Source organism: Aquarana catesbeiana, linkage group LG09 (genome assembly GCF_042186555.1).
Source record: "Aquarana catesbeiana isolate 2022-GZ linkage group LG09, ASM4218655v1, whole genome shotgun sequence".
Taxonomy (NCBI): Eukaryota; Metazoa; Chordata; class Amphibia; order Anura; family Ranidae; genus Aquarana; species Aquarana catesbeiana.
This window is the reverse complement of record NC_133332.1, coordinates 310,485,084-310,503,610: the sequence shown is the minus strand read 5'-3', so window position 1 is coordinate 310,503,610 and position 18,527 is coordinate 310,485,084. Positions and strand designations below refer to the sequence as shown.

The window sequence follows — 18,527 nt, the reverse complement described above, 5'->3', positions numbered from 1 at the left end:
TCTCTCTCCCAAAAAGTTTGTTAAGAGAAATAAACTTTCTTTTGCATTCAAGAAGTGTCTGGCGCCCAATAACTTTATCCATCTTGCACCCACCATGCCTCACAACCCACCATATACAGAAGGATGTCAGCTCTATCCCTGGCCCTGGAGGTTCTCATCAGATCAAAGGAAGCCTGGAACCTTGTTACAATTATATATATATCTATATATATAGATATATATATCTATATATATAGATATATATATATATCTATATATATAGATATATATATATCTATATATATATGGATATATATATATGCTTTATAAGACTGAAAGTGAAGGGTAAATCTTCAACAAAGACAAACATTTTTAATTTTGAATTTATACCTTAAAATTTCTAAAATTTCAAGCTTAATTTAGTTTTTAAATGTAAAATTATAAAGAATTTTAATGTAAAATTATATTTCATTTATAATTGTAATTTAATTTAACTTTAATATAAAGTGTAAAAACTTTTGTAGAGTAAATGAAGGTTAGAACCTCCATTGGCTTTATATTCCTGTCTGTGTCCCCGCAGATTTCCCTTCACTTCCTGCCTGGTAAAACTATTGTCACCAGTGTAGGTGAAAAGGAGAAAAGCTCTCTAACAGAGCCTCAGATAGACATGAAAACCCAACAGTGGTTGTGTTTTTTTTTCAAATTCTATCCAAAACAAAAATAAGTATGAGTTGGCTGGACATAGACTTTAAAATCTCCATGTTTTAAATGACGACACTCTTAAGTATTTGAGGCACATTACATTTCATTACCTGGACAGCACTAAGATCTGATTCAGTCAGACGTCCTTTAGTATGCCAGTCTGGATTATACGTTAGTATCCCTTGTGTCATCAGGACCTCTTGGACCAATGGAAGCCCAGGCCATTCCTGGAGCCTAAAACAAAAATACCAACACCACATTAGCAAATTAGTTCACATCCAAAACCTTTGTCCAAGAGCTTCTCATTTCTTCTCTGTTACTTTCTTTATATTAGCCTTTCTCAATCTTTTTACAACATAGGAACCCTTGAAATAATTTTGAGGTCCTTCAAACCTTGTTCCATGTATCCCTTTATAAGGATGCCAAGCTGGCTTTGCTGCATTCAGGGCTTGTTTTCACACCAACAAAAACTGGCGACTTACCTGTTTAATCGCCACAAAGACAGCGTTTGCCAAAGCCTGGAAGAAGCCCTCTTTTTCGATTGCTGTAGTGAGGAGCATATTGATGGACCTTATGAATAATGAGAAAGTGTCAAGTATTCTACATGACTCTCATGCCAAGTTTCCTAAAATTTGGTCTCCTTGGTGGTCCCCTATGCTCTCTCCACATTGCACCTGAACAGTTTGGGCACTTCTTAATTAATGATCTGGGCTAAATCCTAGCCTGCGGATATCTTACCCTCTCCCCTCCCCCTCCCTACTTCCTCCCACACTTCTCCTCCAACTCCCCTCTCCCCAACCCCTCGTTCCTTATCTCCTCCCCCCCTTAATTTCCTTATTTCCCTTTTTTTCTTTTTCTTTCCCTTTCTTTCTCTCTTTTTTCTCCTTTCCAATCTGGGCTTCCACCCGTTCTCACCCTCATTCTTTCCTGTAATGTGCCGGTGCCTTTGGACTTCGGTCATCTTTGCGGACCTACGGCCTGTGGGGTTATACTCTGAGCACCTATTCCACAAAATAGGCATGTTGTTTGTTCACTCATTGATGTTCTGTGCATTTCTGTGTTTTCCACCTGATCCCCCTGCGTGGGTGACCTGCTGATATGCATCTGTGCATCTTTCAATAAAAATGTATTGTACCAGAAGAAATGTTCTGGTCTCCTGGAACCGCTGCTAAAACCATGTCATTGTTGGGGTAAAATGCTCCTTACATTGGAGGTCAAGGGAAAGAATGCCCCTTACATTGGATGTGAATAGGAAGAAAGTTCCTTACATTGGTGGCCAGTTATAAGAATCGCCCTTACATTGGTGGGCAGGGGGAAGAATGCTCCTTACATTGGTGGTCAGTGGGAAGAATGTTCCTTACATTGATAGTCAGTGGGAAGAATGCTCCTTACAATGGTGGTCAGTGGAAAGAATGTTCCTTACATTGGTGTTCAGAATGCAACCTCTACAGACAGCTAAAAAGATCATTGGCTTCATGCAGCTGGCTCTGCCAAGTGGTGTTCTCCCCAGACCTATGCAGGCACCATCAGATGGAAGGTCAATCAGCCACAGTCTGAGGAACCCTAGCAACCTCTGGAGGAACCCTAGGAGCCCTGGTTGAGAATGGCTACTCTATATGCTAATATGTTGATTTCTGTGAAGATTTCCCATGTATCCAGGTCATCCTATACCTGGTATATCTAGTAGTAGTTTGCCCCATTCACTTAGCCTTGTTCTGTAATGTTAAAGACATTTTGTAGGTTCTCTGAGCCACTTCTTCAGCTCTAATAAGTGTTAGGAGAATACCCCCAACAATGAACACCTATGCAGACACCAAGGATGGGATTATGTAATTAGAACAGAGTGGTGCCACAACGTTTACACCTCCCATCTTGTTCTTGGATAATCAACATCTGCCTTAACACATTCCATGATAATTGGATTAAGGCAGCCTTTTTCAACCTTTTTGCCCTTCAAATAATTTTCAGGTTTCAGGGGGAACCCCTGCAAAAATGGGATCGGTGGGAAAATTCCCCTTACATTGGTGGTCAGTAGAAGGAATTAAATCCTTACAGTGGTTATCGGAGCCCCACCGACAACTAAATGTTCATTGGTGTCATATCACTGGTTCTGCCACGTGGCATTGGACCTGGAACCATGGAGGCACCATAAGATGGGAGGTCAATCAGCCAAAGCTTAAGGAACCCCTAACCACCTCTTTTTCAACCTTTTTGCCCTTCAAATAATTTTCAGGTTTCAGGGGGAACCCCTGCAAAAATGGGATCGGTGGGAAAATTCCCCTTACATTGGTGGTCAGTAGAAGGAATTAAATCCTTACAGTGGTTATCGGAGCCCCACCGACAACTAAATGTTCATTGGTGTCATATCACTGGTTCTGCCACGTGGCATTGGACCTGGAACCATGGAGGCACCATAAGATGGGAGGTCAATCAGCCAAAGCTTAAGGAACCCCTAACCACCTCTTTTTCAACCTTTTTGCCCTTCAAATAATTTTCAGGTTTCAGGGGGAACCCCTGCAAAAATGGGATCGGTGGGAAAATTCCCCTTACATTGGTGGTCAGTAGAAGGAATTAAATCCTTACAGTGGTTATCGGAGCCCCACCGACAACTAAATGTTCATTGGTGTCATACCACTGGTTCTGCCACGTGGCATTGGACCTGGAACCATGGAGGCACCATAAGATGGGAGGTCAATCAGCCAAAGCTTAAGGAACCCCTAACCACCTCTTTTTCAACCTTTTTGCCCTTCAAATAATTTTCAGGTTTCAGGGGGAACCCCTGCAAAAATGGGATCGGTGGGAAAATTCCCCTTACATTGGTGGTCAGTAGAAGGAATTAAATCCTTACAGTGGTTATCGGAGCCCCACCGACAACTAAATGTTCATTGGTGTCATACCACTGGTTCTGCCACGTGGCATTGGACCTGGAACCATGGAGGCACCATAAGATGGGAGGTCAATCAGCCAAAGCTTAAGGAACCCCTAACCACCTCTTTTTCAACCTTTTTGCCCTTCAAATAATTTTCAGGTTTCAGGGGGAACCCCTGCAAAAATGGGATCGGTGGGAAAATTCCCCTTACATTGGTGGTCAGTAGAAGGAATTAAATCCTTACAGTGGTTATCGGAGCCCCACCGACAACTAAATGTTCATTGGTGTCATACCACTGGTTCTGCCACGTGGCATTGGACCTGGAACCATGGAGGCACCATAAGATGGGAGGTCAATCAGCCACAGCTTAAGGAACCCCTAACCACCTCTGGAGGAACATTAGGGTTCCCTGGATTAAGGTGTTGGTGATACCTGTGTGGATATTAACGTTGGGGTATTTTCCTGACACTCATTAGAACTGAAGAAGTGGTTCCGATAAGTGATGAAACACCTTCAACATTACAGAACAAGTCCAGTTGGCTGTGACTAATTACTACCAATATGTAGATCAAATGAAAAAAAATGTTTTTATCCAGTGAAGAAAATTTATTGGATGCAGTTGGAAATAGTACAGCAGGTTATAAGAAGGCATGTTACATATATTTTTTCAAGCTTACCACAACAGGTGTTAAATGGGCCCTCTAAGAATAATGGGATTCTTCATCTTTGGGATTTGTGCAACGCAAAGCTCAGGTGTAAATGATGGCTAAAATCTCTTATAAGCTTCCATACGACAATATTTCAAAAGTAGTTTTCAATATATTTAAATCTGCAGCTTTCATTAAAACCACTTGAAGACTGGGCCTTTTCTGGCACTTTTTTTGCTAAAAAAAATTACTTAGAACCCCCAAACATTCTATTTTTTTTTTTTAAGCAGAGACCCTAGAGCAGTTATGGTGAACCTTGGCACCCCAGATGTTGTGGAACTACATTTCCCATGATGCTCATACACTCTGCAGAGTGCATGAGCATCATGGGATATGTAGTACCAAAACATCTGGGGTGCCAAGGTTCACCATCACTGCCCTAGAGAGTAAAATGGCCATTGTTGCAATTTTTTATGTCACATGGTATTTGGGCAGCAGTTTTTCAAATGCAATTTTTCTGTTTTAAAATACACTTTCATGAATTTTAATGCAGAAAAAGACATGATATAACCCCATTTTTGGTCAAATATAATAGATGATGTTACGCCAAGTAAATGGATACCTAACATGTCATGCTTTAAAATTGGGAAATGGAGACAAACTATAATACTTAAAAATCTCCACAGGCGACGCTTTAAATTTTTTTTACAGGTTACCTGTTTAGGGTTACAGAGGAGTTCTAGTGCTAGAATTATTGCTCTCACTCTAACCTTTGTGGCGATACCTCACATGTGTAGTGCGAACAATGTTAATATATGCGTGCGCAACTTACGTATGCGTTCCCTTCTGCATGCGGGCACGAAGGGATGGGGACGCTTTAAATTTATTCATTTATTTATTTATTTACTTTTTACACTTTCCCTGTAAAAAAAAAAAATATATCACTTTTATTCCTATTACAAGAAATGTAAACATCCCTTGTAATAAAAATAAGGATGACAGGTCCTCTTCATGGAGAGATCTGGGGTCTATAAGACCCCAAACCTCTCCTCTAACTTTAAAAGCAAAAGTTAAAAAAAAAAAAAAGTGATCTTTTGCTTTAAAAAAAAATTAGTGTACTTCCACCCTGGACCGGACATGACATCATGATGTCACTCCGGGCCTCCAAGGTCATAGAGGCGATCAGAGAGGATCTGGTTTCTGGTAACCTCTATGGCCAGACCGGCAAACCGGCAGATCGTTTCCTAGACGTGTCGGTAAAAACAGAGACCTGAGAAACACCGGGGTTTGGCAGGAGGGGTGACTCTTCCCGCTCTGAAAGCGATCCAGCGGCTAATTAGCCACTCGCAACGCTTTCATGAGAGAGCCAATTGCTGGCTGAAAAAAAAAAAATACCAGGGATATGGCTGATAGCTTTAGCCATAACCAAGATAAAGCACTTCAAAACCACAATGTATATATATTTATTGCGGTCGGTAGGTGGTTTCCCTGTTGCTCCTGCCATGAATGTCCTTGTTCGGGCACTTCCTGTTGTAGGGTGACAACGCTCTTATGTTCCCTTATTTTGCTCCTGGCCTTGTCACCTTGTCCCATAGGCTTCCTGTGAAGACTATATCACAGGCTTACATCCAGATTCATCTTTCTTTCTTTTCTCACAATCACAATGGAATGTTGTGTCAGGAAAGAGGGATTTCGTAGTTCAGCGGGTACATCTGCTCAACGTGCTGACTTTGTTTCCCATTTGCAAGCTGCAGTACTGCTGGCATCGGAAAGTATCGGCGTTAAAATGCAAAGCACACACTAATGATTCAGAGCCCATCTCCAAGGGCAGTCCCTTTGCAGACCATGCGGCTAAATTGGCTGCCAGACCTTTCCCACAGCAAACACACACACATACCAACAACTGCAGTGACATCCTATAAAAGCAACGGATGGAAATCAAATATAGGTGAATGCATCAGATTCAGTGAAGTGGGTATGAATATATGCTACGGGGGGAGAGACCAGACTTTCTCAACCCTTTTTAACATGAAGGAACCCTTGAAATAACATTCAGGTCTCAGGGGGACTTTCTACTAAAAACTGTTGAAGCTACAGATCAAGAACATTCAATTGAGATATATGAATAACTAAAAGAATACAAAATGCGGCATACATAGTGTACACATAAAGCTGCCCAATTCCACAAAAATGTTGTCAGTAACAATAATATAAATAAAATTAGATAGATTCCTCGCCTCGTTTGACCGTCTGGATCGCGATCTCGGGACTGCTCGATTTTGCTGAACAATGACCTGTACAAAGCAAACTGCCCGCAAGTCAACTGGAGGAAAGGCTCCCAGGAAGCAGCTGGCTACTAAAGCTGCCAGGAAAAGTGCTCCCTCTACTGGAGGTGTGAAGAAGCCTCACAGATACAGGCCTGGTACTGTGGCTTTGAGAGAAATTAGGAGATACCAGAAGTCCACTAAGCTCTTGATCCGCAAGCTTCCATTCCAGCGCCTGGTGAGGGAAATCGCTCAGGACTTCAAAACTGACCTGAGGTTCCAGAGTGCAGCTATTGGTGCTCTGCAGGAAGCAAGCGATGCATACCTGGTGGGTCTCTTTGAGGATACCAACCTGTGCGCTATTCATGCAAAGAGAGTAACAATTATGCCCAAGGACATGCAGCTAGCAAGAAGAATCAGTGAGGAACGTGCTTCATTTTTTTTTTTTTCTGGAAACAGTTTTTGATCTTAGATTTTTTTTTCCCTTTTTTTGTTTTTTTTACAAATGTACATAAAGCGTGATGTCTCCTTCTTTTATAGGGTTTGTTAACTGTAGAGTCGTTGACAGTAAATTGGTAGTACACATTTTATATGACATTCTCTTAATCCTCAGGTTTTACAGAAAATTTGTATCTGCAGCTAGTCTCCTTCTGTGGCCCTGCAAGTTAAGAGTAGATGCCTTGGCTCCATTCTCTCCATACTTTGGTATCTTTCAGTGTAACTCCATTGTAAATAAACTTTCCACTGCCTCAATGGTCTTGCTGTCTTGAGATTGAGTTGGATTGAAACAAAAGCTCCCCACATGGGGGATTTTAAGCCGTCACTTGCTACGGCTTTGGTCAATTTGTACTAGTGGCAAAGAATTACAAAAAACTTGAGCATAGTAGTATTACATTTAGACATGCCACATGGTGTTGGGGTTTTTGGTGGGTAAACATAATAGGTTTTCCTAAATTCTTGTATTTTCGGTCTGGGCAAAATTCAGAGTTCTTAATTTTAGATCTAGGAGCTAGCTGAACACAAGTAGTCTGGTAAGCTGTGCACCTGGAACTTGGTGCATTCTTTACAGTATGCTATGGTTATTTTTTTAACATGCAAAATAGATGCACATTTTGGCATCGGTGTGCAAAAGTGTCTATGTTTATCCCATCAGGAAAAATGTTCCATCAGTTTTTAAATATAATAAATCTGTTTACCTAAAAAAAAGTAAAAAAATAAAATTAAATAAATAATAATAATGGTTAGAAAAGAAAGGCTGATTTTAAAAATTGGATTACTGTTTATGAGATGCATGCAGTTAGGTTTTTTCCTTGGACCACTACCAGGTGCTTTTCTCATGGATCTGATTTAGACTTTTTGAGATGCATGCAGTTAGGTTCCTCCCTTAGCTCACTTACAGGTGCTCTTCTCACGGGTCTGATTTAGACTTTTTGAAATGCATGCAGTTTGGTTCCTTCCTTAGGTCACTACCAGGTACTCTTTTCATGGGTTTGAATTGGACTTTTTGAGATGCATGCAGTTGGGTTCCCTCCTTAGGTCACTACCAGGTGCTCTTCTCATAGGTCTGAATGAGACTTTTTGAGATGCATGCCGTTTGGTTCCCTCCTTAGGTCACTACCAGGTACTCTTCTCAGGGGTCTGATTCAGACTTTTTGAGATGCCTGCAGTTAGGTTCCTTCCTTGGATCACTACCAGGTGCTCTTCTCATAGGTCTTAATTAAACTCAATGAGATGCATGCAGTTAGGTTCCTTCCCTAGAGCACAACCAGGTACTCTTTTCACAGGTCTGAATTGGACCTTTTGAGATGCATGCAGTTAGGTTCCCTCCATAGGTCACTACCAGGTGCTATTCTCACGGGTCTGAATTGGACTTTTCGAGATGCATGCAGTTAGGTTCCTTCCTTAGATTGCTACCAGGTGCTCTTCTTACGAATCTGAATGACAGGAGTCACTTTGGGCGGAGGGGGGGGGTGGTTTTGCATGGAACCCAGAATCTCTTGGAGAGGTTGGGAAACCCTTGTTTCGGCTCCGCATGCACTTCCTATGTCTAAGTCACCCTGTGTCTATTAGGGGCACAGGGTGACTGAGAAAGTGATAGAACATTGTAAGAGTTTTGTAGACTGTTGCCATGCCATCTGCAATCCCTGATTAATCAAAGCATTGCTTAGATATGGATTTCATGGTCTTCAATGTAGGAGTCGGTCCGTCTGCTACTGGGGGCTCCTGCTATTGTGTGCAGGTGTTCTGTGTTTATACTTATGATAATGTGTATTGTGTCTTGTGAGCTAGAAGACGAAAAGTCTGACATGAAAGGTCAGACCTCTGAGTCACCTAGGCTGGTTAAATGACTAGTTGATTGGCTCATGTTAATTTATGTTTCTGGTTACAGTTTGTATTGTTAGGGTAATATGATCAGGAGGGGGAACCTCCTTTTCAAGTGTATAAAAGCCTGTATTCTTGTTCAAATAAACAGTTCCAGCTTTGCAGCCAAATGAGTCCTGCCTAGTTCTTGGTTGTAATATGTGGCTATAATATCTAATATCTATCTTCAGACTGGAGGAAGTGGTATATGACGGAAGCACTCAAGCGCAGTGTGGGACGTTCCGGTACAGGCCCTCCTGCGTAGACTGTTAGGTAAATTTAGTTTGGGCTTCTGCTGTAGCTACAGGAGTTGGAATTGTTTAGTTTGGTCTGCTCAAGGCTCCACAGGCTGGGAGTTTAATTACCTCCCCCTGACTCTGGGAGAAGTTTCTGGAGAGTGGGGTGGGAGGATTCAAATACCTAGCCTATCCAATCCCTGGGGTTCCTGTTAAATAGGCCGGAGCCTAGTGGAGTGGGTATTTCCCTTCGCGTGTAAATGAATCTGGGAGCTCCAGGGGCTGTTTGCCCTGGGGCATACCTGGGCTGGATGCTGAATTGCTTTATATTCACTTCTCAAGTGTTCCCTGGCTGCTCCTAACTGTATCACAGTTGCCACCTAAATTCCCAGTGTTGGAGCTCAGGGAAAGCAGTGATATCTCTTTGTCTGGCAGTGATCAGGCACTGATTGGACGGTAGTGGAGGCGGTCACATGCTCCGGCAGGCAGGGATGTGCAGATGAGTTAAAAAGTGGTCAGTGGGGAGGGCAAGGTGACAGGGACTATTTAATCACCTTTGTATTTGTAGAGTTTATAGAAATACTGTTATCCCCAAGGCATGCGGCCAAAGACTAAAAGGTTTTACATTGACCTGCTTCAGCTCTGTTTTTCCTCAAACAATTATTCTTTATTTAAAGCCCAATTAAAGTCTTTTTTTATTTTTTATTATGCAGTCAAGCTGCACAACCTGTAAAGAAATGGCTCTATTATGGCTTATATACAGTATATGTCTGGAAAAAATAACTGCGTTTTTATCTGCACACTAAAAAACTAGGATGCTGGACAGCAGGGGCACTAAGCAAAAGGAGCTACTTGTGTCCTAGCAACCAGGGAAACTAGGCGACAGAAGCTGCCCGTGTCATAGCAGCCAAGGACACTAGGCAACAGAAGCTGCATGCATCCTAACAACCAAAAGCTTTAGGTGGCAGGAGCTGCCTGTTACTAGCAACCAAAGACTTTAGGTGGCAGGAGCTGTCTGTGTCCTAGCAACGAAAGACACTAGTTGCAGAAGCTGTGAGTGTCCTGGCAACCAAGGACACTAGGCAACAGGAGCTGCCTGTGTCCTAGCAACAAAAAAAATGTAGGTGACAGGAGCTGCCGGTGTCCTAGCAACCAAAGACACTAGGTGACAGGAAATGCCTGTGTCCTAGAAACCAAAGACACTAGGTGACAGGAGCTGCTTGTGTCCTAGCAACCAAGGACACTAGACGACAGGAGCTGCCTGTGTTCTAGCAACCAAGGACACCAGGTGACAGGTGCTAATCATGTCCTAGGAACCAAGGACTCTAGTGACAGGAGCTGCTTGTGTCCTAGCAACTAAGCACTCTAGGTGACAGGGCCTTTTTGTGTCCTGGCAACCAAGGACATTAGGTGACAGGCGCTGCCTGTGTCCTAGCAACAAAAGACACTAGTTGCAGAAGCTCTTTGTGTGTCCTGGCAACCAAAGACTTTAGGTGACAGGAGCTGCCTGTGTCCCAGCAACGAAAGACACTAGTTGCAGAGCTGTGCGTGTCCTGGCAACCAAGGACACTAGGTGACAGGAGTTGCCTGTGTCCTAGCAACCAAAGACTATGTGCCAGGAGCTGCCGGTGGTCTAGCAACCAAAGACACTAGGTGACAGGAGCTGCTTGTGTCCTAGCAACCAAGGACACTAGGTGACAGGAGCTACCCGTGTCCTAGCAACTAAGGACACTATGTGACAGGGCCTTTTTTGTGTCCTAGCAACCAAGGACACTAGGTGACAGGAGCTGCCTATGTCCTAGCAACCAAAGACACTAGATAACAGGAGCTGCCTGTGTCCTAGCAACCAAGGACACTAGGTGCAAAAGCTGTTTGCTCCCTGGCAACCAAGGACACTAAGCTACAGGAGCTGCCTGTGCCCTAGCAATCCAAGACTTTAGGTGACAAAAGCTGCCTGTGTCCTAGTAACCAAAGACACTAGGTGACAAGGGTTGCCTGTGTGCTAGCAAATTAGGTTGCTGAGCGGCAGCGGCCACCTGTGTCCTAGCAACCTAAGATGCTAGGCAGTGGGAGCTGCCTGCATCTTAGCAACCAAGGACACTAGGCAGCAGCATGTTGACCTGCCAGCCAGTGGGTACATTTGTGGCGTATGGTGCGATGCGTGTAAGCATTAGCACAAGGGATACATGCATACAGTGTACGGGCAAGTTTGTAAAAGGCCAAGGCCAATCAAGGCCTTGCGCGAAATCACCCACATCGTCTAGCAAAGGTGCATTGCAAGCGAATTAAAAATCATTCACGGAAAGAAAGAAGTAACCTTTCAAAATACTTGATTTTTTTCTGTTTTTTTTTTTAACTGCGACTTTGTAAATTTTTTTTTTTCCTTATAAAAGATACATTTGTGTTCTTTATATATATATATATATCTCAGAAAGTCATGCCATTCTCTGCACACTGGAGCCACAAGATATAAAATCAGCACATTTCTGCCGTTTGTCTTGTGCGTGACAGTCGCTTTTGTTCCCGTCCTCGTTAAGAAATATATGGATTTTCACCGAGTAATTCCGCAATTCATTCCAGCACAGTTCTATGACTCAGCCGGCAAACCTCTGCGAGAGATGGCAAGCCATCAGTCACAGCCCCTTCTCATCGGAAACGTTCCCTGAAAAGATTCCTATTCAATGCAAAATAGCCAAATACACAGATGGAATACATATTGAGGAGCGGAATTACGTGCCAAAGGATTTCTATTCACATCCATCCAGTTCTGAGATTTACACTGCTCTGCCACACACAGCACTTCCCTGTCTGGCAAGGGAGGGGACCTAATTGCAGTTTCACTTTCAGTTACAGGTTTTCTCCAACCCCCCCTCCCCCCCAACTGTTACTGTACAGTAGGCATGAGCTTGGATACTAGTCAGAACCCGCCTGAGCTATCCTACCGAGAAGCTGTCACTGTGGACTGCCAATCATAAGCAACCAAGGAATAGCCTGCCCAGCAGCTGCCCATATGGGTGGCGGTGGGGAGAGGAATGCCTTGGCTTCACTGCGCCCGGGGCGCCCACCCTTCCTGCCCACCCCTTGTCACAGCCTGGGGTTGGGAGGAGTTCTATAAGTAAAAGCGAAACTGTGCAGGAGAAAAATCAGATCCTCCTAGCTTGCCAGACAGGGGCCATGTTGTGCGGCAGAGCAGAGTAAATCTCAGAACTGGATGGACAGAAATACAAATCCTTTGGCAGGTAATTCAGCTCCCGTAGCGGCGAAGAGAAGCAGCAGACTTATGAGCTCGTCACTCCGTCGCTCTGTTCTCGCCTTCTATCTGCGTGCTCCTTGCATTGCAGCACACCTGATTGGCTGCTTGTGCTGCTCCTCCCTCCCCCACTCTGAACTCTGCTGTACAGTAGACTGAAAGAGACTGTGAGACCTAGACATGTGCACTGCCAAAAAATGTGTTTGTTTTCGTTTCATTCGTTTTTCGGGTCATTCGTTATGATCAAAATTTGTAAATTCGTAAATTAGAAAATTCATAAATTAAAAAAAATCCGTAAATTCGAAAATCCGGAAACTCGTAAATTTGGAAATTTGAAAATTCAGAAATTCGAAAAATCTGAAAATTCGAAAATCCGAAAATAAGAAAGGAAATCCGAAAATTGGAAATAATAACTAACTAATAATAACTAACTAACTAATAATAACTAACTATTAGATTATAAGTATTGGAATTTCCTTTCAAATTTGACTGTTAGTCAATGCAATGAACACGAATTTATCTGAAGTTACAAATTATCCAAAATAACGAATGCCGTACCGCAACGAATGGAACGGAATGAATAAATAATAATATTAAAAAAAAGATTATTATTATTGTTATTTATTAGTATTAATTTGTTACGTTACATTCGTTTAAATACGGCATCCGTTATTTCGGATAACTTCTAACGTCGGATAAATTTGTATTCGTTACGTTCACAGCCAAATTTGAAAGAAAATTCCAATATCTATAATTTAATAGTTAGTAATAGTTAAGTTATTATTAGTTAGTTATTTTTTTCAGATTTTTGAATTTTCGGGTTTTCGAATTTTCGGATTTTCGTTCTTATTTTTGGATTTTCTAATTTAAGAAATTTCTGAAATTTTGAATATTCGAGTTTACGAATTTACGAAGTTACGAACTGAAGAATTTTCGACTATTTGGAAAAATTAGTTAAATGGGTTTTCGCTAATTCGGATATTTTGGAATTAAAGACGAATTTGGAACGAAACAAATTGCACATGTCTACTGATACCACGTCAACCTATTCTACCCACCATTGCCACACATGTGTCTATATGGCGACCAGGGCCGCTGTTAGAAATCATGGGGCCCCCGTATGGTCTCCCCCACCCAACCCTGCCAACACCCTACCCCCCCCCTCCTCGGGTGCAGTGGAATAGCAGCGCTGACTTTATCTGCCTACACCCCAAAAATGAATAAAGCCTCTCCTTTGCTCCCACCTCCTGGGCCCCTCTGTTGACCTGGGCCCAGGGAAGTATAATTTAAGCCCTGGTAAGCAAGTAGGAATGGGGGGGTGTGGCCTAGTAAACTCTACTTCCCCAGCACCCCCTGTTTAGCTGATGGGACCTGGGCCCAGTACAATAGGTCCGGTTGTACTGCCTTCAAACGCAGCCACTGTGCCCATCAAACGCTGCCACTGTGCCATCAAACGCAGCTACTGTGCCAAATGTCAAATGCAGCTATTGTGCCCATCAAACGCAGCCACTGTGCCATCAAACGCAGCCACTGTGCCATCAAACGCAGCTACTGTGCCAAACGCAGCCACTGTGCCCATCAAGCGCTGCCACTGTGCCCATCAAACGCAGCCACTGTGCCCATCAAACGCTGCCACTGTGCCATCAAACGCAGCTACTGTGCCAAACGTCAAACGCAGCTACTGTGCCCATCAAACGCAGCCACTGTGCCATCAAACACAGCTACTGTGCCAAACGCAGCCACTGTGCCCATCAAGCGCTGCCACTGTGCCCATCAAACACAGCCACTGTGCCATCAAACGCAGCCACTGTGCCATCAAACACAGCTACTGTGCCATCAAACACAGCTACTGTGCCCATCAAGCGCTGCCACTGTGCCCATCAAACACAGCCACTGTGCCATCAAATGCAGCCACTGTGCCATCAAACGCTGCCACTGTGCTCATCAAATGCTGCCAGTGTGCCCATCATATGCTGCCAGTGTGCTCATCATATGCTGCCAGTGTGCCCAACTGTCCATCATATGCTACCAGTGTGCCCATCAAACGCTGCCAGTGTGCCCAACTGCCTATCAAATGCTGCCAGTGTGCCCAACTACCCATCATATGCTGCCAGTGTGCCCATCAAATGCTGCCAGTGTGCCCATCAAACGCTGCCAGTGTGCCCATTAAATGCTGCCAGTTTGCCCAACTGCCTATCAAATGCTGCCAGTGTGCCCATTAAATGCTGCCAGTGTGCCCAACTGCCTATCAAACGCTGCCAGTGTGCCCATTAAATGCTGCCAGTGTGCCCAACTGCCTATCAAATGCTGCCAGTGTGCCCAACTGCCCATCATATGCTGCCAGTGTGCCCATCAAACGCTGCCAGTGTGCCCATCAAACGCTGCCAGTGTGCCCATTATATGCTGCCAGTGTGGCTCACTGTCCATCATATGCTGCCAGTGTGCCCATCAAATGCTGCCAGTGTGCTCCCCGCCCGCTCGCCATCTGCCCGACACTTACCCTGTGTGTGTGGGGCATCGGGTGACGGCAAAGAGCGGGGTCCTTCATGCGTCTCCTCTCCCATCCTCTCCTCCTGATAGGCGTCCAATAGCGGTGCCTGTCGTTTCAGCCAATCAGGTGTCAGGTAACAGACCCAAGCACCTGATTGGCGGAGAGGCGGTTCAGTGTTAGGAAAGCGAATAATCATTCGCTTTCCTAACACAGCTCAGTGGACTGCGAGCACCAAGCATGGCGCTCGCAGTTCACCTATTTTGCAGCCTATTAGAGCCTTACTTACCAGCTCCCCTCGGGCCGTGCGTTCCACGGAGCTTCTGACGTCACTTCCGGTTGCCCTCTGGCACAGGGAAACCGGAAGTAACCTCTTAACTAGAACAACAAAGCACCTGCACATGAAGCACCTCGTCTGCAATCTCGTGATTGCATTGACGTGGCGCTTCCCATAGTGCACTGTGTCCGGCGCCCAAACACAGTGCACTTAAAGGAAATTTTTTTCCATTTTTGTTTAAAGAGCCTTTTTTAAAAAAAAAATGTTTTTTTTTTACTGCTGGGGGGGTGTCGGCGCCCATGCGCCCCCTATGGACGGGCCGCCACTGCTGCACTCCCTCCAGCCAGGAAAAGCTATTTTGACGAGGAGAGGAGCTGTGCAAGACTGAAGAGGAGGCCGGAGGTCAGATCTAACTGCACCCTCACCAATGCTACATCATCCCTCTCATTACTGAACCGTATGGATTGAAGAGGTGCCGGGGCGGATTTAATGTCGGTAATGGACTAAAGGAATTGAGTTACCACCAAATCACGGATAGGTCAATACGTCAAATGGATGAGTCTGTAACCCCCGACACTCAGGTGTCCGCTTCATTATTGCTTCTCCTACTTTGCAATTCCAGAACAACCTTGAACGGCTCTGTGATTGATGTACAACGCTCCTCCGCCAGACAAAAGTCTTCCAGGTCCCCTCTCGGCATACCTTGCACCATAAGACCCTTCCTTGCCGGCCTTACCTGGTCCCTGCTGCTATGAATGTTGAATTCTGGGCACAAAACCTTTATGTCATTATATTTCATTCATTATAATTTTTATCATTTATACATCAATTGACCCATCAGGCTCCACCCACTACAGAAAACTACAGGAGGGGGCGGAGACAAGACCAGTCACCCTGCAAAAGGAGAGAGAGCAGAGCTGTGGGAGGGGACCAGCTGGCTCCACCCTCTACAGCAAAACTACAGGAGGGGGCGGAGACAAGACCTGTCACCCTGCACAAGGAGAGAGAGCGCAGAGCTGTGAGAGGGGCCCAGCAGGCTCCACCCAATACAGAAAACTACAGGAGGGGGCGGAGACAAGACCTGTCACCCTGCACAAGGATAGAGGGCAGAGCTGTGGAAGGGGCCCAGCAGGCTCCACCCACTACAAAAAAACTACAAGAGGGGGTGGAGACAAGACCTGTCACCCTGCACAAGGTGAAAGAGCAGAGCTGTGGGAGGGGCCCAGCAGGCTCCACCCACTACAGAAAACGACAGGAGGAAGCAGAGACAAGACCAGTCACCCTGCACAAGAAGAGTGAGCAGAGCTGTGGGAGGGACCCAACAGGCTCCACCCACTGCAGAAAACTACAGGAGGGGGCGGAGTCAAGACCAGTCACCCTGCACAAAGAGAGTGAGCAGAGCTGTGGGAGGAGCCCAGCAGGCTCCACCCACTACAAAAAAAGACAGGAGGGGCGGAGTCAAGACCAGTCACCCTGCACAAGGAGAGAGAGCAGAGTTGTGGGAGGGGCCCAGCAGGCTCCACCCTCTACAGAAAACTACAGGAGGGGCGGAGTCAAGACCAGTCACCCTGCACAAGGAGAGAGAGCAGAGCTGTGGGAGGGACCCAACAGGCTCCACCCACTGCAGAAAACGACAGGAGGGGGCGGAGTCAAGACCAGTCACCCTGCACAAAGAGAGTGAGCAGAGCTGTGGGAGGGGCCCAGCAGAAACGCAGAAAAGAAGTCCATGATTCTTTTCCAAAAATGTTCCGCACCGAGCTGCATGGTGTTGTGGATGGGTGAGGGGGTGCCATTAACAAATAATTGCACCCCCGTGCACTTGATAAAGTGTGGCGCGTCGCTCTGCATGTTGGGAAAGTGCACAATTTTTTTGCTCTCGTTACCAACACTCGAATCTACCCTAAAATTAATTTTTGTTGAACACATATAATTGAATCCCCAGTTTTTTCACTACATAATAAAAGATGAGGTAGTGTAGAGTGAACCAAATGTGTGAAACTGCGTGCGCCCGCGAAGTGGTAAGAAAATGATTGTACCCAATATTATCAATAGGCGACGCTTGAAATGTCTTTGCAGCTCATCAGTTCAAATGATGACCCTAGAAGTATTGTTCTTACTCTGATGTTCACGCCGATATACAACATGGCATGGTGTGGCGTAATCACGCATTAAATACACAGACGCACCTTGTGTGCACGTTTGCATTTGCAAGAGTTGCTTTTAATTTTATTACTTTTATTTCATTATATTTTAATTTTATTTTTTAACTTTTTTTTTTTTTATATTATTGCTATCACAAGGGGGCAGCAATCCCCCTATGTGATAGCATTGGGCAGGTGACAGGTCCTCTTTAGAGTTGCTTTTCATTTTTTATTTTATGAATTTTATTAATTATCAGTTTGAATTTTATTCATTTTAGTTTTATTTTAATTTTACTTTTTATTTAATTTACTGACATTTTATTTTTAAACATTTTTTTTTACTTTATTGATATCACAAGGAGACAAACAACCCCTCCTATGTGATAGCATTGGGCAGGTGACAGGTCCTCTTTATCGGGACTTCAGGTTTCCATTAGACCCCTGATGTCTTCCCTGCCTTCTGCCCCAGCCAATGGTGACCCTCGAATTATTGGTCTCACTCTGACATTCGTGTTGATTTATAACATGGCATGGTGTGACGCAATCACGGTTTACATACATGTGCGCGCCCCATGTGCACATTTGCATTTGCAAGAGTTGCTTTTAATTTTTCATTTTTAATCTTTTTTTTTTTCATTTAATTTGTTTTATTTTTATTTTTAAATTTGTTCTTTTTAATATTATTGCTATCACAAGGGGGTCAACAATCCCCCTATGTGATAGCATTGGACAGGTAACAGGTCCTCTTTAAAGTTGCTTTTAATTTTTAATTTTATTACTTTTATTTAATTTTATTTTAATTTTACTTTTTATTTAATTTACTTACATTTTTTTTTTAAACCTTTTTTTTTTTTTACTTTATGTGATAGCATTAGGCAGGTGACAGGTGCTTTTTATTGGAACATCAGATATTAGACCCTTAATATCTCCCCTGCCTTCTGCTCCACCCAATGGGCACAGATATTTGCTCGATCGGCTGTGCAAACGGCTTTCTAGCCCAAATTTGGACCCATTTTTGGCTCCCGGCAGAGCCCCTGGGCACATTTTCATTCTGGCCATGGATGCAGATCCTAGCCCAGTCAGCTTGCATCTCATGCCGACGCGCCTCGTGCCTCTGTCCTCCATAGTCAGTTTAACTGACAAGCCGCCCCCCCCTCCCCCTTCCCCCAGCCCAGCTGCGTTGATTGACAACTGCTCCCAGCGGGGGGGATCCTCGCTGTCATAGCGGCAACTGCTTGATAATAATATTTCAAGATAATATTACCGGACAGAAAAATATAAGAATGTGTGGCGGATTATAGACTAAAAAAAAT

At 44.2% G+C, this 18,527-nt stretch overlaps 2 protein-coding genes across 2 annotated transcripts in view; one reads left to right on the top strand and one right to left on the bottom strand.

Annotated features, from left to right (window-relative positions):
• FRMPD3 (FERM and PDZ domain containing 3) overlaps nucleotides 1-18,527 on the bottom strand; it is a 152,702-nt gene that overhangs the window by 108,864 nt on the left and 25,311 nt on the right. Inside the window, exon 2 of the mRNA XM_073600651.1 lies at nucleotides 792-915. The gene's annotated coding sequence lies outside the window, so the exon portion shown is untranslated. The remainder of the gene's footprint in view (nucleotides 1-791; nucleotides 916-18,527) is intronic.
• Nucleotides 6,430-6,942, top strand: LOC141107321 (histone H3.3A-like). Its single transcript, XM_073598014.1, has one exon. It carries the CDS (start codon nucleotides 6,487-6,489, stop codon nucleotides 6,925-6,927), a length of 441 nt encoding a protein of 146 aa, XP_073454115.1. The 5' UTR covers nucleotides 6,430-6,486; the 3' UTR covers nucleotides 6,928-6,942.